This window comes from Tympanuchus pallidicinctus, unplaced genomic scaffold (assembly GCF_026119805.1).
Source record: "Tympanuchus pallidicinctus isolate F22 unplaced genomic scaffold, pur_lepc_1.0 scaffold1, whole genome shotgun sequence".
Lineage (NCBI taxonomy): Eukaryota > Metazoa > Chordata > Aves > Galliformes > Phasianidae > Tympanuchus > Tympanuchus pallidicinctus.
The window spans coordinates 105880864-105908070 of NW_026294618.1; the positions used below are offsets into that span (position 1 = coordinate 105880864).

The 27207-nt window shown below is 44.4% G+C and overlaps 2 protein-coding genes across 4 annotated transcripts; one reads left to right on the forward strand and one right to left on the reverse strand.

The window, feature by feature from the left end:
* Window positions 1–1345: 1345 nt before the first annotated feature.
* On the reverse strand, window positions 1346–27189 carry ASB3 (ankyrin repeat and SOCS box containing 3). 2 transcript variants are annotated; one of them, XM_052679986.1, is made up of 10 exons: window positions 27093–27189; window positions 13269–13480; window positions 12783–12941; window positions 11994–12106; window positions 11332–11467; window positions 10430–10607; window positions 8905–9102; window positions 6757–7008; window positions 5304–5437; window positions 1346–2507 (listed from the first exon to the last, which is right to left on the reverse strand). In XM_052679986.1, the coding sequence occupies exons 2-10, from the start codon at window positions 13462–13464 to the stop codon at window positions 2239–2241; spliced, it is 1635 nt and encodes a 544-aa protein (XP_052535946.1). In that variant the 5' UTR covers window positions 13465–13480; window positions 27093–27189; the 3' UTR covers window positions 1346–2238. The 2 variants fall into 2 exon arrangements, with proteins under 2 accessions (XP_052535946.1, XP_052535956.1); XM_052679996.1 differs by lacking the exon at window positions 27093–27189 and adding an exon at window positions 13834–13943.
* On the forward strand, window positions 13968–23994 carry CHAC2 (ChaC glutathione specific gamma-glutamylcyclotransferase 2). 2 transcript variants are annotated; one of them, XM_052680060.1, is made up of 3 exons: window positions 13968–14136; window positions 19133–19168; window positions 21159–23994. In XM_052680060.1, the coding sequence occupies exons 1-3, from the start codon at window positions 14002–14004 to the stop codon at window positions 21540–21542; spliced, it is 555 nt and encodes a 184-aa protein (XP_052536020.1). In that variant the 5' UTR covers window positions 13968–14001; the 3' UTR covers window positions 21543–23994. The 2 variants fall into 2 exon arrangements, with proteins under 2 accessions (XP_052536020.1, XP_052536028.1); XM_052680068.1 differs by lacking the exon at window positions 19133–19168.
* Window positions 27190–27207: the final 18 nt, after the last annotated feature.

A 27207-nucleotide genomic window follows, 5' to 3' on the forward strand; every position in this document is an offset into this window, starting at 1 on the left:
CTGTCCTCCCCTGCAGCAGCATGCCTCGTCTCTACCCCATCCTGCCCCGGCCCCTGGAGTCCTGCCCCAGCTCCTCTGCCTTGCAGAGCCCTTGGCAAAATCCATCCCAGCCCCACAGGCTACAGGTTTGCAAATCAAGTACAGGGAAAGTAAACAGCTTGGGCAATCTCATTATTCAAGCCATTCTTGCAATGCTGCTCTGCCCATGCTGGCACAGCACTGTAGCTGCTCCTGTTCCTCGGGCTGCCTCTCCCCTGTGAAATGTCACCCAGCCCCACCAGGCTCAAAGGTCACAGACAGGTAGCTTACGACATGGGCAATGAGTTATTTACAAGCTGCTGGGTGTAGAGGGCACCTAGGGCAAGAGATGAAAGGAACGTACCTTGATAATGGGACAGGGAGCATGCAGTGAGGCCAGGAGCTGCTGCCCACACCAGGGTGCATTTGTACACTGCTGGGAACCCATTGAGTGGGGATGCACACAGATGGGGGCTGCAAGGGGTGGGAGGGCAAGGGAGTGCAATTGGAGGGGTTTCCTTGCATTCCAAGGAGGAACTTTCCCCCTTCTTTGCACTCACAATAGCAGTTTTCTCCAAAGCAGAAGGAAGTTCCTGCTATCCCACAGGGCACCTTCCTCCAAGTGTGGGGAAAACAAACATTAATCAAAGTGGGAATTTCATCTGGTGTCATGGGAGGGAGGAGGTCTTGGCCTTCCACATGGAAATTTCTGTCAAAGGTGGGGTGGTAATTACCTGGTAACCCAAGTGGTAATTAGTACCACAGCAAGGGAGGAAATTCTAATATTTCTTGGGGAAATTTCCTTTAAAATGAGGGAATTTTTTTCTGGCATTTGTAGTGGAAATTTCCTCACATGTGAGGAAGGAATTTCCTGACAATCCCCAATAGGAGCTCTCTGAAAAAAGACAGCAAGTTCCCAGCAACTCACGTAGGAATTTTCTTAAAAGGGGGAACTTTCTCCAAAGGGAGAGTCCTTTTCCCCACGTTCCAAGTGGGAATTTCCTCCACAGAGGAGCAGGGGCTCTCCTGACCTCCCCACAGCCATTTTCACCCAACCAGGGAAGGGCTGTTGATGTGGCAGAGCTGCCCCTTTCCCAGTTAGGTGCAGATGGAGCATAAAAGGAAACCAGCATGAAAATGGTAAGAAGTCTTCAATGTCATTTTTTTTCCTTATATGGGGCTGCTAACAGAAAGAAAATTCACTGATAATGACTGCAAAAATGCGTTGTAACTGCTAATGAAAACATACAGCTTGATGTAGCCGTAGATACAGAAGTATTGTTTAAAAAATATCACAAGCTGATCAGATTTTATGCAAGGAATCCCATTCAGAGATATGGATTACCTTTATTCCGTGATCAATTTTGTTACTAAAGAACACAAACTTTGACCCATGTCGTACAGTAAATTTCAGCAGAAAACTCCAGACATTTCTCAACGTTTTAGATGCAGCTCACACAGAGTTCAGTGCTCACTGTACACGTGTTTGAGGTGTGGGGAGTATTCTTAAGAAATTACTACTCGGAATCAAAGTTACAAACAGTTATAAAGACACTGGTGTAAGCCACTGAGTAAGGCAGAAACCTTGTTCATCTTTATAGGCTGTGATCTGCTTTTCACTAATTAGAAAAATAGTGACAAGAGCAGCAACTTGTTAACACAGGCAGGAGGATTCCAAAGGATGTGGAATAGACGGATGCTCTGAAAGATGACTGAAAATGATGGCAAAAGAACAGCAAGCACTTCAAGTGCTGAATGCAGACAGAAGGAAGAAAACCAATTTTCTTTCTCATTAGTTTGCTATCTGGTTTAATTAGATCACTCCTCACCAAAAGAAATTCTTAACAATACTACACTGTGGTCCTCGACTTCCAGATATTTCGTTTGCTATGTGCCATACTCGGAGTGCAGTGTCTATTAGCAGTGCCTGAACAAATAGACTTCAGCTTCTATGTACAGCCTCTGTTCACTGAACAAGGTAATTTTACTCCGTAAGAGTTATAAATTCCTTTCAAAACCAGAAAACATTTGCAGACTTCGAAGGCTACAACAGACTTTTTGATGAGCACATCCTTGAACTTTCAACAAACTTCTCAACAAAGTATAAAACTACAACGTGAAAAGACTTATGACTACAAAGCGACTTACAGCAGGTCCCTGTTGTCTGCTTATTGCCTTTACAATGTCTGCGGCCACCGAGTTCAGTCGCTGGCAGTGCCATCACCTAGCAGGGGAATTACCGGCGTCCCCCTTCTCTGTACGGTCAGAGCTGGAGGCAGCAGCAGAGGGAGGTCCCTCCTCACCGTGCCTCAGGTTCTCCTCTGCTTCCGGCGCAGTGCTGGCACGCAGCAGGTTGAGGTACAGCAGGTCGTCCTGCAGGCAGACTGGCAGGGGCAAAGCCCGGATAAACCGGTCAGACCGCAGACGTTCACTCCCCAGGATGGAGCGGATCTCAAGGCGGCAAAGGTGAGACAGGGAAGGAATGTCGGCTGAAAAATGACAGAAGGCAAACAGGGAACATCATCATACACCACTCGTCTACAGGAACCTGCTTTAGACAGATGCTCCCAGTGTGAAACTCCAGTCTACCAGATACTGAGATAGAATTCTTGCCTGTGAGGGACGCTTTGCTGCTGGAGTCAGAATTTTGGCTACAATATTAACTGCAATCATTTCTGCACCTGCTAGACTTATCCTTCTAAACTGAAATTAAGAACTTTACAGGACGCTGTATTTTGTAAGCCTGAAGACCTGGAGGTCTGAACATCACTTCTTGAATCTTTCAGCACAAAACCATCACAGCTGTTGGAGTTGGAAGGGACCCTTAAAGGTCACCTAGTCCAACTCCCTGCAGCTGTAGACACAGCTCCATCATGTGCTCAGAGCCCTGCCTAGCCTGACCTTGAGTGTCTGCAGACAGAAGGGGCGCCACCATCTCTCTGTGCAGCCTGTGTCAGTACCTCACCGCCCTTACTGCAAAAAACTTCTAATATCCAGCCTAAATCTCCCCTCTTTGGGGAGAGATGGTTAGCAACCATTTCCCCTTGCCCTAACACAATGGTTCCTGCTGAAAAGTCTGTCCCCTTCCTTCTTACAGCCCCTTCAGTTATGGAAAGGCCACTCTCAGGTCTCCCAGAGCCTCCCCTTCTCCAGGCTGCACAGCCCAGCTCTCAGCCTGTCCTCACAGGGAGGTGTTCCATCCCTGGGCTCATTTTTGCAGCTCTGCTCTGCACACTCTCCAGCAGCTCCATGTCTCTCCTGTACTGAGCACTCCCCATCTGGTCGCAGTGCTCCAGGTGAGGTCTCACAGCACAGAGCAGAGGAGCAGATCCCCTCCCTCTCCCTGCTGGCCACGCTGCTTTGGATGCAGCCCAGGATGTGGTTGGTTCTCCGGGCTGTGAGGGCGCAGTGCTGGCGCATGTCCAGCTGCCATCCATCAGTACCCCAGGTCCTTTTTGGCAGGGCTGTGCTCCATCCTTACATCCCCAGCTTGTACTGATAGTGGGAGTTGCTGCAACCCAGGGGCAGACCTTGCACTCAGCTTTTTGAACCTGAAGAGGTTCACCTGGGCCCACTGCTCAGCCTGTCCAGGTCCCTCTGATGGCATCCCATTCCCCATTCCCAGGCTGCATCCATTACACCACACAGCTTGGTGTCATCTGCAAACTGCTGAGGGTGCACTTATCCCATTACTGACATCACTGATGACGATATTAAAGAGCACTACTGACCCTGAGGGCCGCCTCTCATCACTGACCTCCATCTGGTCACTGAGCCATTGGGCACCTCTCTTTGGGTGTGATCTCACAACCAGTTCCTCATCCACTGAACAGCCTGCTCATTAAATCCTTATCTTTCCAATTCAGAGAGAAGGATGTTATGGGGCACCACACCAAAGGCCTCACTGAAGTCCTGACAGATGGTATCAGTGGCTCTTTCTTGTTTACTGATGCAGTTATGCACCAAGAAGGCCTGCGGGTTGGTCAGGCAGAACCTACCCTTGGTGAAGCCACGCAGGCTGTCTCATATCCCCTCCTTCTTGCTCCGTGTCTTAGCATAGTTTCCAGGAGGATCCTCCCCAGCACAGAGGTGAAGCTGACATGTCTGTAGGTCACCATTCCTACCCTTCACTGAATTATCTCCATCTTTCATGAATGCTTCATTGTTAATTTCTTGTGTTCACTCTCAGGACTAACTCATCTCAGTTCAAGAACTTCACACTCTCTTCACACAGGGGAAAGCTCCAGCACCACAGCTGGCTTGCCTGCCCTGACTGATCTTGCCTCAAAGAATGGAAAAGCAAAAGCTTTAAAACTTTTCCCCCTTTTTTCTCTGTGTGGGTTTGGTTACTATTACTGTTCATAATAACAATAGGTATAAATACATTAATAAATAATACAGTAAATATCTTAAGTGTATTTCATATTAGATATAAGCACATAAATACTTACGTTGCAAATGTATTCAACAATCTGAAGGAAAATCTTATTTAGTAACACTAATGTAATTCGGACATTCTCAGCCCCTTTTAAAGAAGAACAAGCTTTAAGATGGGGCACTGAACAAGGACACTGGAGCACAGCTTCTCCATGCACACTGAATGCACGTCTCAGTGCAACCCTGTATGCTGGAGCTGCTGTTCTGCTGGGTGAATGCAGCGAGCACTGGTGTTCCTGGACAGTCTGCTAGTGATTCTGTCTGGCTGACCACATTTCAGTTATAGCAGTAATAAGAAACTCCTAGCTTTACAGTTATAGCAGTAATAAGAAACTCCTAGCTTTACAGTTATTTAATATGATGATTTAGAGAGTATGTATTTTAATTACTCTCAAATGCCTGCAGAACAGGGCAGACACATCATGGGAAACACAGATTAAATTAAAAAACAAACTCAGTGGGATACTGTCTAGAAAATGTAACCAAGTAACGCTGATCACCTTCCCTTCAGTCTTCCAAGAGGGTAACCACATCATTTGAGGGATGTGGTTACAACTCACAGTCACTGCCTGTATTTCATAGCGTGCACATCAATATGAAGTGGAAAAGATAACCTAGATTGAGAGCACCTACCTGAAATACGTGAACTGAACAGCATAATGAGTAACATCCATACAAACGTGGCTTGCTTGTTTGCTTAAGGTAACTTGTTTCTGCTGCCCAGCTTCTGGACAGGCAGTTTTTATTGACTTTCTTTGTGTGACCTCCTTCACACAAAGAGCTGTTTCCCACTTACATCCTGGAGACTGCTGTACACAGAAACCTTTCTTCCTCATTGTTTTGCTTACCAAAATGGCTCTTGGGAGTCCAACTGAACTTCTCTTTGTAGTGTACAAGGTCCTCCTCTACTGCTGGAGGAAGCCTCTTCCAGTTCGTAAACTCCAGAATGAAATTGAGGGTATCCTCACTCACAGAGTGAATCCTGAGTAACAGAAACGACTGTGAAATATCATCTTACACAGTAGTGTAAGTATGTTAATAGAAACAACACACAGAAAGTTTTCTTATTCTCTAACAGATTCTTCATTTACATTTTCCTGTTTCCGTGCTTAAAACGTAAGGAGAAATTCAAAGTAATTTTGACAGCATGACCCTTTACCAGCATGATTTTATCTTCTTCCATTACCTTTTTTTAAGTCAGTCACACTGCAAGGGAAAAATACCTCCTCTCAAACATAAGCTGATTTTGTAACAGGCAGTGCTCTTCTCTGCACTGATTTCTTACTTAATTTGTACCTAAATTTGAGTAAGGTGTCAAGGCACAAGGACATAAAAGGCGTTACTGTCACATGTGAGGAAACAGAAGTCAGAGTACCTGTATTTAACCACTTAAAAACACATCAACTAAGTTTGCAGTTTGAAACTCTCCTACCAGAGATGTTTATGAGCACTCAGAAATCAGTACAATTTACACTCTAAACTTCTAGCAATGGCTGACAGAGGTTGAAGTAACAGCAAGTAAAACAGCTGCTTTAGCATTACACATGACGAACAGCTGTGTAATTTCACAGCACATCTTCTTGGCTAGGTGTATAAAACCCTCAGTCTTCATCTGAATGGAAATCTGAGTATTCTGAACACACAAAAATGCCTGCAAAAAGTAGCAATACAACGGACAGAAGCAGACATGCCATGCTTTACATATGCTCCTCTACTATTCAACACAATATGATATCCAAGTATCATGGACAGGAGAAAAACAACATAGAAAAACTTCCTAATTTTAAACACATGCCTAATTCTGCAGTGCCTGATATAAAGCATTACCAAGCACTTACTTACTTGTGGATTTTACCACAGTGTTTTGTTTAAACCAACCTCTAACTATCCATTTCCTCCTCTCCCACCCCTGGGGCAGCGTCACCTTACACTGATTTCCCATCTCTCCCAATCTCTTTCTCAGTATTTGAAGTTCTCCCTACAGTTACTGTATTACACATACTAACTCAACTTGCAACAAAATTTGGGGGGATTTTAAGAAACGCTGAGTGTAACAATTGAGAATGGATGCCATTCTTCAGAGCAGCAGTCCTCAATCTAACCTTCTTCCTAAAAGAAACCTGTTCTGCTCAATCCAGCCACTAGGCATTAATCTTTTATTTCAGAGTTTCCATTACCCTCACCATTCCTGAGCGAGGCACGGCTCTTGTGCTGCCCTCTGAACGCATGTGTTAAACAGCATCAGCAACAGCTTTACAGATGAGCATACACTAAGAAAACAAGGCAACATCATCTGCTTACCAGAATCTGTACAGTAAATTCACTGGATTAAAGCCAGCCAAGAGCAGATAAGGCAGCCATTCCTTGTGCATATCAAGGGCTTTAATTGCACAGCTCAGAAACTCTGGTAGCTCTTGGGGAGAAGGCAGCGGACAGCCAATCTTCAACAAGCGTCGAAACAAAGTAAACTTGTCATGGTACAGGCAATATCCCAAATTCATCCCACGCAGGGTGGTCCCGTGGTTCAGAAGAATATCAACTAAATTAAAAAACCTATCAACAGCACACGAAGAAGAGGATATTCCATTAGTTTTTCACAGGAGGCATCTGTTAGTTCACTTCTTGCCGCCGAGAAAGCAGGCTGCTTTACCATAAGCCCCTCCACCTCCCCTCCCCCAAAGAAAAGTCCATCTCTCCATGCTGACTGCAATTGTTTCTAGAAAGCATTTAGAGCAAATCTGGTTCCTGTGTCTCTAATCCTTACGCTTCACACATTTGTCCCCTTCGTCCTGAAAGACGAACAACGCATGGTTTCTTCCAGTTCTCAACTCTTCACAGCAAGCCTTGGTGATAAACAGATGCACCCAAAGTCATCGTTTTTATGGGCACCTGTAGCACAGAGCTACTGCCACACCACTCAACCACAACAAGCTGTGTGCTTGTTAGGAACAACAAGCACTCTGCTCACCCCCCTTGGAAACGTCATGTGTGTAGGATGTGAAGGAAGTATGTGACAAGAGCAAAGGACTGCGCTGCTGAACTCGAGGAGCAGCCCAACATTTGCAGTGTTTAAGGGTTTACATGCAGCTGTGTTTGTGGGAAGCTCTGCCACCCACTGAAATATTGCCAACATTTTAAAATGTGTTGCAATTTTGTTTGCTTTTTAATTAAAAAACAAAACAAAACAAACTTCTATTAAAATAAATGTTATCATTATCAGTTATAGTAGGCACAAATATTCATATGTATTCAGCAAGGATTATCCCAGCCAGGTAATTCTTCTAACAGCTTTATCCAGGAAAAAAAAGTACATTACCTTTAGACCACCATTTTAAATCAAAGTAGACTTTCTCCTAAAAAGCAGTTTCTCAAGTTGGCTCTGCATGCCTGTGTTCAAGCCTCAATTAGTGACAGCAATCGGGGCTCATCCTCTAATCTTAATATTTGGCTAAGAAAGTTTGTAGGTGATGAAGTAAGGTATTGCTTAAATTGGTTACTATCCTTTAAAAATAAAGGATTTGAGAGCAGTCACACATGGAAGACAATCAACAAGAACAGAAAAAAATAAATAATGAATCACAAATCTAAGCAAGATTTTGTTTTAAGATCAGCTGGATAAAGTGCATTTTAATGTCTTGAATAGGGGTTGAACAAAACTCACAACTACCCCAAACTCATGAGTTTAAATGGTAGTGTAAGCAACAGGTTTTGATCCATACACATGAATCATTCTATTAGAATCTCAGTTTTAAGAAGATTTAAGTCTTTATGAGGTATATTTAATGGAGACTCAATTGAAATGCAAAGCATTACAGGTCTATACAAAGCTCAGCACTGCCAAGAAGTAACAAACATCTGATTCTCCATCTTGCTTTGAGCTGCATCAGTACTCAATCCTCCAATTGCTTTACGGGAGGAGGACAAAGTGAGCTCAGGGACTGCTACATCTACACCTCTGAGTTAACAGCTCACTACCCCACAGAGTAATTTCCCATGGAAAAATGAAGAAGCTTCATTACTAAAGGAAAAACTCAGCAACAGGGGCTTGAAAAACACCTCACATGACACCATATGTACACTGACTCTAAGTACAAGACAAGCATACAGAAAAGTAAAAGACTACTTTCCAATAACTCATGCTCACTGAAAAGAATCTAGTTGATTAAGAGTCCCCTGCATTGAAGTTGTGTTCCCAGAAGACAGAGACCTGTCGATAAGGCCTTCTGAAAGCACAAGAGCCAGACTGCAGTTATGTTGTACAGGAGTCAGAGAGCCAGGCCCCTCCATGGAGCCTTCAGCAACCACCCCACACATCTGCCTGCTACTCACAGTTCAACTCTGCCAGCTCAAGAGCTGAGGAGAAAGACCAGGAAAACCTTGCACATTTAATGAAATAGTTATAGTCCAGTGGAGTTATGAATAATTCCAGAACATAAGATGTGTACTTACTTTCTTTGGAAAATCATACACATAGGTGATCTGCAGCTGAAGGTTGGGCACTCTTGAGCATCTGGACTGTAGCCTTCTTTAAGTAACATTTCCAAGCATTCTTTATTTCCACCATATATTGCTGAATACACGGGGCTCACTTTGTTTTTTTCTTTGTCACAAATCCGATTGGTAATTGGTATCAGCAACTCTAATATACTGCAAGGATTTTAAAACAATATTTATTTGTGTGATCTTACACAATGATGAAGCTTCATACTTACACTTATTTTTTTAAATCATCGTTCCAACTCCAGAAGAAAACCCCACCTGTTTCTTCATTACTCTTTAGTTTGCTTTAAAGAAGAACCACGATTACAGACACAGACCAACAGCAGTGTGCTTCAGCATGCTGACAATGGGCTGAAGGAACTGCCCTGCCACATGCAGACCTCAGAGCCTCTAACAAATCGTGCCCTCTTATTTGAGGAAGGCTGGCAGTGCGCTTTAATTTGAATGAGAGATATTTCCTATTATCCAACAATCCTTTTTACAGAAGCAGAGTAGCTCTGGCAGAAGCCAGACTCCTATGAAGCCTGAAAGCCATCTGAGTTGCAAATAAAATTAATATTTACTTTTGTTCTACAGTAATCATAGAGATACTGAAGCAGAAAAATCATTCAATTTCTTCCTTCATGCCTGCAGCCCAAATCCTTCCTAGCCAATGAGGATCACTGAAAAACCCTTTGTCATGAGAATTTACTTCCTGCTCAGAGATTGCCAGTTCCTCTGCAAAAGCTATGAAGGCAGCATTTGATTTAAAGATATTTCTAGCATTGACAATTTTGCCAACCCATCCTCTGTTCCTGAGAAAATGAAGAAAAATCAACTCGACATCTACCAGCCTCCCCTTCTCATCAGTTTGAGAAAAGGCACCAGTTTGACAACACTCCATGACAGCTCAGCTGAAGAACACCTGTTATCAGTGGTTAAGACTGAGCATCTGCTAATGATCCAGCAGTTAGTGTCATCATTAACAGATTTAAGTCATACACATGCAAAGCACAGGGATCCCTGACAGATGCTTTTCTCAGTGTCTGTTAGCCACCAACTTCTTAATACTCTGGATGGTAAAGTGACTTCATTTGTTATTTGCATACATTTTTTTCTGCTACTTCACAGTTGCAATGGTAATCCTAATTAAGAGCTGTACAAGAGATGCATAAATGATATGCAATTGTTATTTACATTTAAAAAGTAATATGGCTACTAAGGGAATTAGTATCTGATTCAGCACAGTGTGAAACCTTCTAAACACATCCAGTTACAGACTGACCCAGATTAAATGCTGGTTCTTTGCTGTTCAAAACAGATCTTCACTTTACTGGGACTGCTAACATGTTTAAAATATGAAAGGAATTTGAAATTCCAAAGCTACAAATCAGCTTGAAAACTCATTTTCCTTTCTTGTAGAGCTGAACATCATCTTTGTTGTCAAGGCATTTATTACCAGAACGCTTTCTCTGAATGAACTTTAACCACCTACTTTTTATGGCCCATCTCAGCTGCTGCATGAATAGGCAACTGCCAGTTATCCTCATTGCAGTAGAGATTTGGATCTGCCCCTTCTGATAGCAGCAGCTCCACACACTTGGCATGGCCCTCCTGCGCAGCAATCAGCAGTGGAGTGGCTCTGTCTTTGGCCTGGCAGTTGATGTCTGCACCTGACAGAAAGACTTCAGGTTACTTGGTGTAAAATAAACAACGAATTAACAAGTAATTGGTTTTCAGGGAGTGACTTTACAACACAAGTCTTTTCCACAGCAGTAAGGAAACGTTCACTAGCTTGCTGCTGACTTTTTAAACAGTCCGTGCATTAGCATTAACTTCCCCAAATGATAACAAAAGTGCTGGAGGAAAGGCAATGGCCAAGACAATTGTTTGATTGCAGTTAATTTTTAAGTTGTTCTCCCCTCGTGTTGGTAGCTCTGTTAGCATGCTTCCTCTGATTAGGTCAAGGCACCCTCAGCTTTAATAGCTAGGCAGTTAATTCTGGCTGTGAGGATACATGCACTTAGATACGTGACAGTTGCAGACTGTGTGGATGAAACCCCTGCTGTCACTTTATCACTAGAGAGAGGACTCTTCATTAGCCTAAACAATGTGCCATCAGCTACTAACACAGTGCTAGTGAAGGTCTTCTGAAGACTAGTGATCCTTCATCACTCCATAGTTGTACTATTTCCTACTATCACTTGATGAAAACTACACCAAGTTACTGAAACAACTTTTAATCAAGAGGATGTTGCATCTATCTGCAACTGATATCGCATTTAAATAATTAAATGTGAATTTATGAAGTGCAAAAGTAGAATTAAAATCGTATCTGATGACAGGCATCTGATGTAAGCTTAAGAACAACAAAGCCCAACAAAAGACTGCTGTTACCATGGGATATAAGTGTTCTTAAGCTCTCCAGCCTTCCATACTGAGCAGCAACAAAGAGTGGTGTAATTCCAAAGTCATCCTTACACTCGATGTCTGCTCTTTTCTCCAGGAGTATTTTCATTATCTCAATATGTTGCTGAAATAAATATTTTTGTTAGTAACAAAGAAAAACTGATGGGGAAATGACATCATCTGTGTTCCCCCCCCACTCTAAACAGAAATAAGAAAAATGCAATCTACTCGCTATTCTGAAGATATGTCAGAAAAAGTTTTGGAAAAAATCTGAATTTATTTTTTTCACATTTGCTCACTTGCAAATGGAAATTAATTTATTGGAAACATTAAAGTAATATATTTCTATCCTGGAAACAACTCTTGTATCTCACCGATGAGGAGATACTCAACAGAACTTTGTCAGGAAATATTACAACACATTCACTTCCCACATACAGTAAGTGAGCCAGGGAGTGCATGCAGTATTAATAATACTTCAATTAATGCTTCCCAACATCAACATGTCATGAGTCCACTGCAAGCCCTTTAGTATTTCTGGCTGTTAAGGTAGGTTAGGAAAACACCACCTGATCAAAAGACCAGAGCTATGAATTACTGCACAGAATACACCAGTTACATGCCAATGCTATGATGTGCTTACAGGTTACCTGAAATGCAGCTTGGTGCAAAGAATTCCACCCAGACCAGGAATGAGATCCTTCAACGCTTGCTCCATTTTGGATCAGAAACCTTACAACATCTGCATGCCCATTTTCAACAGCTTCAAATCAAACAGTAAAACAAAAAATTCAACAACCTCTTATTAAAGAACTCACTGAAAAACTCAGGCGGTCTCATCACTAAGTTCCTGACACAACTTTCCTGATTATTTTATACCCGTTTATATTTGCTTACTTCACTTTTACATTTACAATGCGGGAACAGAGATGGGAAATGGAAATCGAGTCACAAAATTTCTAGTTGGACACATTAGAAACCCACTGCCATTGTGCTGAGACTGACTACAAAAGCAGGTTTCTCTCCAGTGAAGCAGAGGCAACTCTGCAGTAGGCACCTAACTACGTGACAGCCTCTACAGCAGCCTCAACTTAAGAAGCCCATTGCCTACATTCCAACAGATTGCCCAAAACTTAAGCTTTCTTTAAAAAAGTTTAAAATTTTTAACACCATCGATATGAAACTCATTCACAAGGCGTATTTTTAATTTACATTAATTAATTAATGAATCCTACTATTTAGTTTTTCAATATTGCTTTAAGGCACAATCTGTAGCAGAACTTTCTTTAAATCAGTGGTGTCTGGATCTACTCCACCTCTGAGCCCCAAGACTATTTAGGCTACAAAAGCATGGAATATGACAAGCAGAGCATTAACTCTGGAGGATAGCACAGCTTCTCCCACATAGCAGTCACTCTGAGACTTCAGAAAAGCATCACCTAGGAAGAGGGCGGTGTTTGATTCGGTGGTAACTTGGTCAGGATCAACTCCAGCTTCCAGAAGAACCCCAACACACTCCAAGGATCCACAGCGTGCAGAAAGGTGCAGTGCGCTCATCCCTTCAAACGTCTTTGAATGTATGTAGTCATCAGATGGAGCTACAGATGAGAACAACGAAAAAGAAGTATTTAGCAATAAGTTAAAAGCACAGTTCTTAACTTAAAATATTCGAGGTACTGAAACGCAAGGCCTGCAGCCTATCAGTTATCGCTGGCCATGTACAGGTACTTGCTTTGGACTGAGAAGATAAAGTAAAACCAGCTGTCATTCACAGACAGTAACACTGCCATTTTTTTCTTTACCACATCTTGTCAATATCTATGAAACAAACTTACAAAGGAACATGATAAACGTATTTAATTTATATTTTACATCACTGGGGAGTTGAGCTGCAAGTTGAACGATTTCACACCATTTCTCCTCACCTGCATTCATTAGCAGTCTCAGACATTTGCTGGAATTGTGAGCTGCTGCCTCATGGATTGGCATCCAGCCCCTGTTGTCGGGGACATCAAGGCTGTATCCCTGCCCGATCAGCTTCTGCAGCACTTTAGCATTCCCTTCTCTTGCTGCAAGTCCCACAGCAGAACACCGGTCGGAATACGCCTCTGTGAAATCCATCCTTTACTAATAAGCCCTGCAGTGGGAAGGTGGGAGAAGAAATAAAGGAGAAAAAAAGCTTGTTAGTACAAAACACACTGAAATTACTACAGTACAGGGCCAGAAGCACCAACTGTCCAGGCTCCTTGTGACTGACAGCCTGGCCGTGAGCCAGCAGCGTGCCTTGATGCCAGGAAGGCCAATGGGGTGCATGACAGAGCGAGGCCAGCAGGGCGAGGAGGTGATCCTTCCCCTCTGCTCTGCTCTGGTGAGACCAACTGTCCAGCGGGTGGGGGCAGATCTTTGCAGCGCTGTGCAGGACAGGACAAGGAGCAATGGGCACAGCCTGGGGCACAGCAAGTCGCACACAGGCACAGCAGGGATACTCACCTCCCACGGCACGGCACCCCTCGCCGTCCCCGCGCGCTGCGGTACCGCCCCGCAGCCGGGCGGTGCGGGAGGAGGAGGCACGGAGGAGCCGCCCCGCCCCGCCCGCAGTGCGCATGCCCGCCCCGCCCCGTCCCGCCCGCAGTCGGGGCAGCGCGGCGGGTTGCGGCCATGTGGGTGTTCGGCTACGGCTCCCTCATCTGGAAGGTGGACTTCCCCTACCAGGAGAAGATGGTGGGGCGCATCCGCGGCTACAGCCGGCGGTTCTGGCAGGGCAGCACCGACCACCGCGGCGTGCCGGGCAAGGTGAGGGGTCGGCCGGGTTGTGTCAGCTCCGCAGCCGCGCTCAGAAGGGCCGGATGTGCCCGGGGCAGCTCCTCGCCGCGCCGCACAGTAACGTGGCGGCGGCCGCCGATCCGCAGCCCGTGCCGGCGGGCCGCCTGCCTTCCGCGCCCGCTCGGCGCTCTGTCGGGGCGGGTCTGCCCATAGAGCCGCGTCCCGCCAAGTGACGGCCGAAACGCCGCTCTGGGGCGGCCCTGAGGGCACCGGCTGCGCTCTGCACCCGGGACTTGTCTGCTGGTAGCTTGGCAGGGCACCTGATGCTCCATCCTGCCGCTGTGAGGCACCGAGGACGAATACCTCCGGTGTCGTTCGCTGCGGCGAGATGCGCTTTGGAATGCTCGGAGTTTTAATTCTCTCCTTCGTTCTGGTACTGCTTGGTGTGGTTAAGACACTGGAACGGGAATAACATCGCGTTGCTGCGGCCCTCCCCATACAGGGCTAAAGAGCTCAGCAGGCACTAAAGGGACAATAGGTGACAGAAGCGCCCAGCAGGTTAGATGAATGCCTTTGATGTGGCAGGACTGCGTTATTTACAGCTGCAGATGCTGCTCACGGTTGAGTCATCAGAAATACGATCACGTCATAAATGTGTAGGATCCGATACTTGGTACTTGCTAACAACTCACTGGCACTCGGTGCTGCTTTAAGTCGGGTGGAACGGCTTTTCCCCAAACCTGCGCCCTGCTGACACTGCTCTGAAGCCGGGCTGGAGTTAGTGAGGGCACCCCTAGCAAAAGCAGAAGGATTCTTTGCTACACGTAGCTCGGAAGGAATTTCAAATAGTCCTAACTGATTCCTACCTCTGGCAGAAGGTGACTTCTGCAGTACTTTTAGGTACAAGCACACTGAGTGTTTCCCTGCTGCTCTCTGAGCTGGGAGGACACGGCACGTGCTGTAATGCTGGCTGTACAGCTGAGTGCCTTCTTAGCAGGAGCCACCGGCCATCCTTTTCCAAACTCTGCTCATGTGCATTGCAAAAATTCTGTTCCTCTCTTGCATCTCACCAGATCAAAGAAACCAAACCAAAAGTATTGCAGAGTTGTTCAGGTGAGGCCTAAGAGCATCATCTGCAAGCCTTCAGTAATTAGGATGCTGGGCTTAAAAACAAGATTTAAAAAAATCAATAGAGAAAGTCCCTTTCTTTGGACTTCAGAAAGTCATAAATCCCTCACAGGCCAGTGTTCCTCTCTTTCTGTACTGCATTACCTTCTGTTGGGCTAACTGAAATTCAGGGCAATAGCCAGATTGTGTCTGTGTGGATTCTGGAAGTCTTGCAGAATGGCTGTGCCAACTCACTACCAGCCAGTGCATCCTTGTTCCAGTTAGCTCCACTGTTTGCATTTGTGCCCCCAGTGCAGGTCATGCCCAGAACCATCATCCGCAGCCACAAACAGCCTTAAAACAAAAGCCCTACATGGGCTCATGCACTGCTCTGTTTCTATTTAGGAATAGTCTGTTATTATTTATGCTTATTGATTAATGCATTTTGGTTTTGTTGATGGAAATGCTTAGCGTTAACAGAACACACTTCCTCAGCACCAACACGTTAATGCCTTCTGGAATTACTCAGTCCATGAGTTGCTGCTAATTCCAACGCAAAGGGCTCCCTCACTGTGTGCTGAGGAAATGCACCACAATTACCAAGGCCTGATGATCTCTGCTATAAGCCATTAAAACCTCTAACATCAGGAGCAATGTCTCTTGTGGGTGAGCTATTAGAGAAATTGGTCCTTCAGTACTAAAGCATTTTAAAGAAGAGCAGTGAAATACTAGCCAGCAAGTTAAAAATGCCCTCCTGAAATCACAGGTTGCTCCAACATTCCATGGTCAGCACAGCAACAACATACAGAGCACTTTGACATACAATGGCTGCAAGCTTTTAGTGCAGAACTCAGTTGGCCCTGTACTCATACACTGAACTGCTCGGCTGATAACCAGTTAACCATCTTCTTATAGCACAAAGTGATGTTTTCATCATCTTGTGGTTGGCTCAGAAAGACCTGAATAACAGTAAGCACTTCATAAATGGCAAATTCAAATGTCCTAGTCCAAACTTCAGAAAAAATGGCAACAAAAACACAGTTCTACACAATTCACACTAAACTCCTCAGACTAAAACCTAGGGGATCAATAAACATCTATTTAATAGAACATAACCAAAGCATATCTTGGTACTTTCCCTCCTAAAAGTACATTTCCGACCTTCCTAAACCTCTTCTAGTAAGGCTGGCTTTCTTACTTAGCAATGGTTTGGTCATCCATTGACTTCCCACTGTTTCCAAATCCTTCTTGAAGCATGATAGTCACTTTCTCTATTCAACTGCAAAGGAGGAAATACATTAAAAACATCAACATTTTCTTCTTCCAGTAACTAAGCAGATAGCTTGGGCTACCATAATAATCCAGCTCTTTCTGCAAAATAACCAAGTTTCCACTCTCACAGACTGTATTTTTAGCCTCCATGTGTTTGAGAGAATCTCTTCCAACAACACCAGACTAACCTGCTGTTCCTCAGGCTACCTTAAAAATGCTGAATTCTTAGCAATGCAGTTCTCTAAGATAGGTTGCAAGGCTCACTTATTAAGAGCTCCTCAACAAAATTAAAATTCAGGGCATAATCTCACCCAGATGCATTAATTTGAACAGTTTTAACTTTTGGCAGCTCTCTGAAGAGCCCCAGACGTGCACAGTGTGTCTGCATTTGCATCTAGGCCTGCTCTGTACAAGAACAAGGAGCTGTGTCTCAGTGCAGCGCCAAGTTAGGACTGCCAGTTTGGTTCTGCCCACTGCCCTGTGTTCTTCATTCTTCTGCAAGCCACAGGAACAGCACTGAAGTGCAAACACATTCAAGGGCTGAAGCATGAAACCACTGTTACTACAGCACAGTTTGACCAAACTAAGAGCTTGCAGCAGCAGCCAGAAGGGCGGTTGGATGGCTTTTCTTTACAGGCCCCTTCTCCCAGCTCCTGCCCACCTGCTGTAGCTGCCCAGTGCCCACAGTCAGGCAGTGTCAGTGTTGGAGACTCTGTACCTAACCTTTGGATGGGCTTGGGAAAACAAAACCCTAAGGAAATGTGATGACATGATTGATGCAGCTCCAACTGCCTGCTGCCCACTGTTAACCCCAAGGGACTCCTATGTGTTCTCTCTGATGTGGGGTTACCAAGTTTATAAAAAATGAGTGATTCAGCTTAAGATGAATTCATTTTAAGATGAAGGGCTTTTACTTGTTAACCATGAAGTGGAGAAAAAAGGTAATCAAACTAAAACCTTTTCTAAGGTAATGTTTCCTTTTTATCCCATCCTATTTTGGTCCTCACATGCCAAAATGAATCCATTCTTCTAACAGTAAACATTCGGTATCTTCAGGATCTGAGCACTTTCATGTAGCATTCAAAATAATCTCGTGTAGCAGTGGAAGACCTTACTTCTGTTTGCCTTTTTAATTTCATAGGACACATCGGCTAGACCTGAGGAACTGCAAGCTGTGCAGAACTGACAGAAGTCCCTCCCAGACCCCTGACTTAGGAGATCATTCAAGTTCATAGTAGAGCAGAAATCGTTTTCATTTATATTGTATAGCTCGTCATTTCCAGCTGTGTTATTTTCTTTACTTAGCTTGCAGAGGTAATACTTGTGGTTCCACAATGCTGTTTGGTTTACGTAGTTCCCCACAAACCAGTCAATGTAACGAGTAAGCAGCTCGTTAAGCCTAAAATACTTAGCAAAATATTTGATCATTGCAAGTTTCCATCTGTGAGAGACAGCCTGGCAGGACTTTGCTGTTATTGCCCAGATGAGATCTGTTCAGATATACTGTACAGACAGACAGTGGTATATTTAGCCTAACTCAAGGTGAACCCTTTAGCACTATTATTAGTGCAGCGTGTTAACTAGCTTCTCTTGAGGTTAAAGCTGAATGACAGCAAAACAGCCCCAGGTGATTTATTGATTGAGACTGTTCTCAAATGGCCTGGGTGAACAGGTAGCTGTGCCAACTTTTCCCCCAAAATAAACAGCCATTAAGATGCTGAAACAGCTAATGCTGAATAAATAGTGCCTACAGTTGATGGAAGATGGCTCTGCAAAAACTAAATTTTGTATTTTCCTTCTTAGGAAAAGAATTTCTGTTCTTCTGAGGACTCGGTGTAGGAGAATACCAGCATTGTTACTGTGTGAAAGAGACAGAGTACAGACTGAGCAAAGAGAACTAAGTGCAGACACGTCAATGAAGTTATGATAGAGGAGTTGTAAAAAGACTGAAATGATAGAGTGCCCAAGGGCCAAAGTTAGCTGTGACTCAATGAAAGGCCTGCACCCACACACACCGAGTTCTGATCCTCTGCCTAACGCCCAAGGAAACAAACTTCTATGCTAGACTACAACTGAATGAACCAGTATCTGCTTTCCCTTACGTAACCAGACACTAATCTGATGCTAAAAACAGCAATTCTACACTACTGATGTAGTTCCTCGTAGGGTTTTACGCTTTAAGTTGTTATTTTAAACTTTACTGAGGAGTTGGTCTCTGTGATCCTTGTGGGTCCCTTCCAGCTTGGGATATTCTGCAATTCCACAGGTTACACATAAAAACTCAGCTAGCTGTAACTTTCCAAAAACATCTGATTTGCAGGGTGCTTTTAAACTCAGGAGTTGCCATAGTGCACAGTTAACATTTTCTAAGATTGTTAGTGCAATCCAAGGCAGCAGTGGTAGCATCTCGCTTCGTTTAGCCAGGCTAGATTTCCACGTGACATCATTTGCTGTGCCTGGTAAAAACCTCCTGTAGTGAAGGTTCACCTCCTCGCTGCTCCAGAGAAAACACGGCGTGCTCCTGGTGAGGAGCAGCATGACACAGGATGGGATACTGCAGATAATCCTGCACTAATGAATTACTGCCACCAGTCATTTACAGTAAAAGCTGCTGACTGAACTAACAAGGATTTTCATTTAATTTTAGCCTGGAAGAGTTGTGACTCTGGTTGAAGACCCTGAGGTACAGTACTCCTGTTCTGTCTCTATAGTATAGAGACTGTCCTATTGTGTTCCCAGCCCGTGTAGTAAGTCTCTATTAATTTTTGCTTCTCTACAAGCCAATAATTGAGTTATCTTTACTGAAATGAAGCGTTTTCTCAAAATGACTTGAGAGTTACACCAACAACTCTTCATTACTGCAAATAAATCCATCAGTCTGAACTGAGCAACTGAAAATAGTTTTGTTCTATTACTAAAGGTGTACTGTAAAGTATTTTCCTAAGCAGTCACTTCAGCTCTCCTGCTGTGCAGTGCAGGTTTGTTTGCTTTCAGTGTATGCATGGTGCTGAAGATGCACTGGTATCAGACATCAGATGGTGTGTGAGAGCCATCATCTCAGCCTCCCAAGATAAAAACTGAAACAAATTAAGCTTACGTCACAGTGATTAAAAAGATTCACTTGCTTTAATTTTTGCTACATGGATAAAATGTTTAAGGAATGCTACAACTGTGTGTTTAGTTTTTACCTAGTACTGTAAAATCAGCTCAGAGATAGAGGTAAGTTTAGCAGTAATTGTAAACTTTGTTTCTGCAGTTAGCAAAACCAGCAAAATGCAGTGCACTGTCCCTCATTGTGATTTTCTGTACCTTTCTAGTAAGGGTTTTTTTCACATTACAGCACTGCTGGGTACCATTATGTTACAGACTCCTATATAAACAAAGAATGGTTATGTTTGTTGTCACTCCATTTCTATTGTTAAGCAAACTTACTCGTTGTCATAGAAACTTTTTTCCCCTTAGCAAACCAGTTTTGTTTGGATGGGTTTTTTTCCCCTTTTCTCCAGAATCTGGCACAGCTCACACAAACATCAAGTGATATGAATGGCCTGTACTTCACTCGTAGCTACTCATGCTTACAGTTTCACATGGCCATCTCACTCCTGAGTCTCCCTTCACAGACTACAGTCATTATTCCACTGCACACACACTCAAACGTTGGTGGCAGTGGTGCTTTCATTGGCAGTGCCAGCCCCCAGCTCCACGCCAGCTGTGTGGCCTGCAGCAGTTGCACTGTGCTGTCTGGAAACATCTAGCTCACAGTTATTTCAATGTGCTCCATTCAAATCTCTGTGCCAGTTAAAAGGAAACCAAGATGAAAAGGAACACTGTACTCCTTGTCAGATTTCTGGCTTTTAATTTCCCATTGTCTGAAATAGGATTTGCCTCCACTGAGAGCAAAATGAATGAAGTAGTGATGCTTGTATGCACACATGAATGTAATGGATAACAAACCACAAACATTTTCCTGTGCTGCATCAAGCAGACAAAACTGAAACAGACAGCAAACTCAGATCTCACTCATTTACCCATCTAAAACTTTCCAGGAATATAACTCACCACAGTTAATGTTCTCAGAGATTTTACTCACAAAGAAGAAGAAATATAGAGACTTACAGAGGTGGTGATGAAATTTGTCCCAGCAGTGTTTGCTGTGGAACTAGCTATGCTACACCTCATTGTGCAAACTCAAGGTTCAGCTCAGCTTTTTTTTCTTGGGCTCAGTGTCAGCGTGGCAGCATTACTGCTCTCATACTGCCAGGCCTGTGACAGAAGGGACAGCCTACCCTTAAAAGTGAAACACAGACAGGACTTGATCAAAATGCTTGGAATTTGGCCCTGTTCACAGTTCTGATTTTCACTGCACTATTTCTGTGAGGTCGGGAAGATACTTGATTTCCTTTCTGTCAGCTCTCTACTAGACAGCGTTCAGAAGCTCATGAAGGCTGTCTGTTATTTCAGATTTAGTTGCAACAAGAAATTGTTTAAGAAAAGCCTCAGCATCAGGAAGAACAGCCCTCTTGACTCCAAGAACAGTGTGAGAAATAGCTATAAAAAGACTGAAAATAGAAGAAAAACATTTGAAGCGTTTTGTCAAAGTAAAACAGAAATGTGCTCATTTCCGAGTACGCTTTTAAACCCTGCTTGGGTTTTCTTTTTGTGTCCTCCCACAGGGCTGCGTGTGGGGCGTTGCTTACAGACTGCCAGCTGGACAAGAATGCGAAGTCAAGGCGTACCTGGACTTCAGAGAGAAGGGAGGCTACAGGACGACGGCGGTGGTTTTCTACCCCAAGGACTCGTCAGTCAGACCCTTTGATGTGCTGCTCTACATCGGCACTCGCGATAACCCCAACTACCTCGGCCCTGCGCCTCTGCAGGAGATTGCTGAGCAGATCATTGGCGCCGTCGGCCCCAGCGGCAGGAACACGGAATACCTGTTTGAACTCGCTAATTCCATGAGAAACCTCGTGCCAGAAGATGTAGACGAGCATCTCTTCTCCTTAGAGAAACTAGTAAAGGAACTCCTGGAAAAAGAGCAAAACCTAAACTGCCTATAGAAGAACTTCTTTCGGCGGTATTGCTTCATCTTCAGAGGAATGGTTTCGTTGCACAGTGGGTATATGACTTGGAGGCGTATTGCTCTGTACTATGCTATCTTATTTATTGAATATTGCATTCAAAAGAGTAGTTAGTCATTAAAACGTACTGTTTTAAAAAACATTCTTTTGGGAATCTATAGAAAGGGCAGCAGGGGAAGCGTTTTAGGTTTGAATTTGGTATATTGGTATTTTAGCCAAGGATTACATCTTTCTTTACAAAAATCACCAGGGAACCACTTAAGCCTCTCTGTTACTTCAGGTTTAAAAAAAAACCTTCACAATATTTTTTCCGACCAAAATCTGCGTTCACTTACAACTCCCGAGGCATTGAAGTGATGGTTCTTCCCAATTCAAGACCACCGGCGTGGAGCTCAGCGCAGCAGAAGAGAGAGATGTGAAGTACTTGTTGTAAATCGCAGAGTGAATGTGTGGTAGAACACTTCCACCAGTGTTCAGCTTCACGGAAATTAAGCTATTCCACTGCATCAGTGACCTCATCCCATAGATCCTAGCTTGTCCTTAGGCACAGAGGATAAAGTGGTAGGAAAATAGTCTTTGCCCTTGGCTCATTATGTCGTGCCCCTGAGAAGCGCAGCACGGGGTACTCTGACATCAACAAGCCATACTGTATCAGTGCCTTATTTTTGTTTTTCAAGGTTAATATCAAGAGTAGGTCTAAATTATTGAAACCAGCTAAGAGTATGACTTGAGCCACAGTGCCAGAACGTTCAGAAACTCAGCTCTGATAACTGCCTTTAGATGCTGGTGCAATTGCACGTCTTAAAAATTCACCAGTCTCTGAGGATACAGTTTAAGTCAGCAATTTTCAAGCAGCGTTTCAGGGATTTGAAACAAAGGGCCATTAAGAAAGGAACCCCCTTTTCAGCCAACAGACAGGCGTTGTATGGGCTGCCAGTCAGCCAAGGTTGGAAAGCCCCCAGCTGAGGCCAGTAGCCTTACTTTATGCAAAACAGAGGTAAATGGAGCTTCCGTCCCCACGACGACTTGTCTCGCTTCTCAAAATCTTACTTTTGTGAGTTTTATCAAAACGTATTTTTGTGTGTTAACAAAATAGCACGTAGCATCAGGTCTTGTCATACAGGGAATGTGTATGTTTAGCAGTAGTTGAGAAGTCTATTTATTTTGCATCGGTACTTGTAAAAAACATCTGTTTCTACCATACAAGTTGTGCATTTCCTTTCTTTGCATTGTCCTGTTTTATGTTAGTAATTTCTCAAAAATGCTTAGGTTATAAGAACAACAAGCTGCTGTTATTTCTCTTGGCCACCTACAAAAGTCAAAAATAGCATTTGGAAAAGGCACCTGGACAAGCAGACTGTAGGATATTACATTTCAAACCCAAATTCCAGATAACTAGACCATGCGAGATATGTGGCCGAGAAAGCTGTATGTTTTAAGTACCAGGTTACAAATTCAGCATGCTTCTGGCATCTCTCACGCATACACTCATTGGGGAAAAAAGCAGATTGCTTTTTAGAATCTGCTGTTTAATGGTTGAATGCTGCCATTTTAAAAGGACACAGCAGGGTCTCACTTGATGGACGAAACTAACTTCTAACCTGCAGAAGCAAACCTTCTGATCATATCAGTGTTAGAATCCTACCTAGCGAGGCCCCATTCTTCCTTGAGTTACTTGCAAACTGCTCTGGGGGTCTTGATTCTCCACTGCACTGTGCTGGCTTAGGATTGATACAACTGAGTGGAAAAGCAACCCTGACTAATGCACCTGTAGGGCAGGACAGAAGGGTGCTCAGGACATCCAGGTGTCTGTCCATAATGGCAGTCATTCAGATGCCTGACAACGTAATGATACCAAGGTCTGAGTGGCTTTGCACACCAAAGACTGACAGTGACAGCCAACACCCACATCAGCACCGATGAACACATGCATTTATTCCCTCTGACTTAAAGAACAAGTCTGAAGTGTTAGGGGATACTCAGCTGCTACTAGAAATGTTAGGTATGATTTATTTCACCAATACGTAAGCGTTCCTCCTTCAGCAAAACAAAACCCCCTTCTTTTCTTGTGCTTGCCTCGGATACAGACAAGCTGTAGTAAAGTTAAAACACGTGGAATGGCATGTCCACTTGATGCATTTTGTAATTCTTTCCTCCAAAGCTTATCTGTGTTCCTCAAAACAGGGCAAGGGATGCAACACGCTCGCTAAGGACCTAAAAACAACGGTGATGATTCTCTCTTTGAAACTATCTTTAAGTACTGTGTTGGGGCATTGTGCTTATGTATGGCTCTGCACTTTGTATCTTTAATTATATTCAGGACGTTGTTGGTTCATTTGCTTTCCAGATTCATAAAATTTGCAATAATATCTGTAATGATACATTCCAGTTTGTGCATACAACTTCAATACAATAAAATGCATCACCTTTATTAATGGTGTTGGAGATAGAAATTTCCAGTAATGTTATATTTAAGAGGTATCCAGTAATGGGATGGACACCACTGTGTATCTTAATAGCATCTGGTTACAAAATGCTGTTAGATATTATGATGAAAAATGATGTGCACGAGCTAGCTACCACTATGCAGTAATAAATGATGCCAACATGAGCAATTAATTAAAGCATTGGAAGCACATCCAAGCCACCCTGCCGACAGCTTCAGTCACCAGCAGAATCCTGGTATGCTTTCAGATCTGTTACCCACCACGAAATTAATACATGCTTTCTGTATGCCACACGCTTACTTTTCTTCCCTCCTTGATAGAATCAAATCTAAATTAGTGGCAAAAGGATACGAGATGTCTGTTAGGGCTCAATATACAACCGCCCATGCAATAAGCCATCTCTAAACTGTTTCTGACAGTCCAGACGTTTCAGCTGAATGCCAGGCTGCTGGTGTGCAGGGGGATGCTGGCTGTCCACACAAGCAGGCAGCAGCACAGCAAACCACCAGCATGGCACTGTATCCTGAATTTCTGCTGTGCAAGGATATGATTTGTGTAAGGTCAGAGAGAGACTGTTCCTCAAGTATTTAGGCTTCTCTAGCAGTCTTCTGCAGAAGCTTGACTTCACCCATACCCTCATTTCAATTGCCAGCTACAGCAGCTCTTACTATTCCAGCTTCATTCCTTCAGTATTCTTATACTACAATTATTTCCTTGCTCCTCTGTCTTTTTCTTCAGGTAACTTTCCTTCACTTCTTCCTCTCCTTTATCTCACCTGTCTCGCCCGCATCCTTCTGGTCTTTTACAGCCTATGCCTTCCCTCCTGGCACTGTGCTTACATTGTACATGCATTTTAACTGGATTAATTAATTCCCAGCCAAACTTTAGCACATGGTTAACAGGAAAAAAAATTACACTTCAATATGTGCTTAAATAGAATACAATAGCACAGTTCAAAGGTATTTGCTAGACCTGTGACCGCTGTTTAGTACAGACTTAGCCATCTCACCTACATTATTTCCATCTAGAAATTGCTCTTCTTATCAGGGCAAAAGTTAACCAAGGGCATACAAACCATTTCTTTGAATAGTTTGGGTTAACTCAGCTCACTTTACCAGTGTACACACAGACCTACATCCATCCATCATGCTGTCGGCAAGTACGATAAGAATGGCCTGGAACAAACCACCACAAACCAACCCACACAGCAGCCAGAGCTTCCTTTTTGCATCACCCCCTTCCTTGTCTTTACACTCCTCACACCTACGTGAGCCGCCTGTCAGGTCCATCCTCTCATTAAACATTTAAGAATTTATTAACAATTACTGTATGCTACCAAAACATTCCCATCATCCCCCCATTATGTCCCTTCCCCAGCTGCAAGGCAGATGGTACAGTGCCCCACATTTCTCCTTCCTCCAGCATCTCCCATTTTGGCTCAACCGTTTTTCAACACTTGAGTCTTAACTGGAGATAAAAGCAAGCACTTGCCTCATATTTGCCTGAGCATTAAATAGGGTTATTTCTTTGATCTCCCAAGCCTATCCTGTGAAATAGAAGCCTTGTTGGAGCTACTTGGGGGACAAAAACAAGGATTCTGTGACACAACCCAGCCAGCAGTTACACCGGTGCTCCCATGGCTCATTTTACTGATGGGAACAATGCAGGGCAACCAGCAGTTATGGCACTAACAAAAAGTGCACACTAACAAAAAGTGCACACTAACAAAAAGTGCATACTGCCCTGTGCAGAAGATTCGTTGTGCTGTACCTGAAGCTTTAAGCCTTCTAGTATAAGGATCAACGCTTCAGTAGATTTCTGCAGTAGCAGATATTTGGGTGGAACTATCAGGTAACCGTTGGGTTCCAAGGATAGAACACCTCCCTGTGAGGACAGGCTGAGAGAGCTGGGCTGTGCAGCATGGAGAAGGGAAGGCTGTGGGAGACCTGAGAGCGACCTTCAGTATCTGAAGGGGCTGTAAGAAGGAAGGGGACAGAGTCTTTAGAGGGATTTGCATGATAGGACAAGGGGAAATGGTTTATAAAAGAGGGGAGATTTAGACTGAATATAAGGAAGTTTTTGACAATAGGGCACTCGCACAGGTTGCCCAGAGTGGTGGTGAGTGCTCCATCCTTGGAGACACTCAAGATTAGGCTGGATGAGGCTCTGAGCAGTGATGGAGCTGTGGCTGTCCCTGTTCAGTGCAGGGGAGTTGGACTAGATGGTCTTAAAAAGTTCCTTCCGATTTCAATGATTCTATGATTCTAGTTGAGTAACAGTGAGGTGTAAATAAATGGCAGTGGGTCTTTGCCCACACCAAAACAATGAAGAAGAAATTCTTATAAAAGAAATATATGAATTGCGGCCATTCCACGCTTAATTATAACCCCGTACAAAGTGTCTGCCTTCCAGTTTCCAGGCTTATTCTATGTGTACAGCAACGCTGACTGGTCTGTCACAACACACCAGGATGCTCCCTTCTGGGACCTGGATGAGAGGAGCTGCAGCAGAAGCGGAGATGCTGAGAATCATAGAATCATGAAAGTGGAAAAGACCACTGAGATCGTTCAGTGCAACCCCAGCCCACTGTGCCCAATAGCCACGTCCCTCAGTGCCACATCCCACGGCTCTGGGACTCCTCCAGGTGACCCCAGCGCTCCCTGGGCAGCTGTGTCAGTGCAGAATCACTTCTGGAGAAGGAATTGTTCCTAGCAGCCAACCCGAACCTCCCCTGCACAACGTGAGGCCATCCCCTCTCGTCCTATGGCCATTCCCTGCCAGCAGAGGCCGACCCCGCCTCACACAGCCTCCTTTCAGGTGGTTGCAGATCCATAGGTCTGCCCCGAGCCTCCTCTTCTCCAGACCGAACAGCCCCGGTTCCTCAGCCGCTCCCCATCACACTTGTGCTGCAGACCCCTCACAGCCCTGCTGCCCTTCTCTGGACACGCTGCAGCCCTCGGTGTCTTTCCTGCAGTGAGGGCCCAGCGCTGAGCGCAGCACCGGAGGTGCGGCCTCACCAGCGGCAGTGCGGAGGGCCGCTCACCTCCCGCCGCCGACGCGCCGTGACACACGCAGCACTCACCTCAGGGCCGGCGCGGACATCCAACGCCGCTCCGTCCGCAAGCGCAGCGCAGACCCCGCCCCGCTTCGCGGCCGCCCCGGATGTGGATGCGGACGCGGCTGCGGCTCCGCCCCGC

What these genes read in the sequence shown, in the direction of transcription:
- ASB3 (XM_052679986.1), bottom strand. Translation starts at nt 13,464, where the DNA reads ATGGATTTCACAGAGGCGTATTCCGACCGGTGTTCTGCTGTGGGACTT. An exon ending in AATTTACTGTACAGATTCTG is followed by an intron (nt 5,438 to 6,756) that starts GTAAGCAGATGA and finishes TCTGTTACTCAG; the next exon opens with GATTCACTCTGTGAGTGAGG. An exon ending in GACTCCCAAGAGCCATTTTG is followed by an intron (nt 2,508 to 5,303) that starts GTAAGCAAAACA and finishes GTCATTTTTCAG; the next exon opens with CCGACATTCCTTCCCTGTCT.
- CHAC2 (XM_052680060.1), top strand. Translation starts at nt 14,002, where the DNA reads ATGTGGGTGTTCGGCTACGGCTCCCTCATCTGGAAGGTGGACTTCCCC. An exon ending in ACCGCGGCGTGCCGGGCAAG is followed by an intron (nt 14,137 to 19,132) that starts GTGAGGGGTCGG and finishes ATTTAATTTTAG; the next exon opens with CCTGGAAGAGTTGTGACTCT. An exon ending in CTCTGGTTGAAGACCCTGAG is followed by an intron (nt 19,169 to 21,158) that starts GTACAGTACTCC and finishes GTCCTCCCACAG; the next exon opens with GGCTGCGTGTGGGGCGTTGC.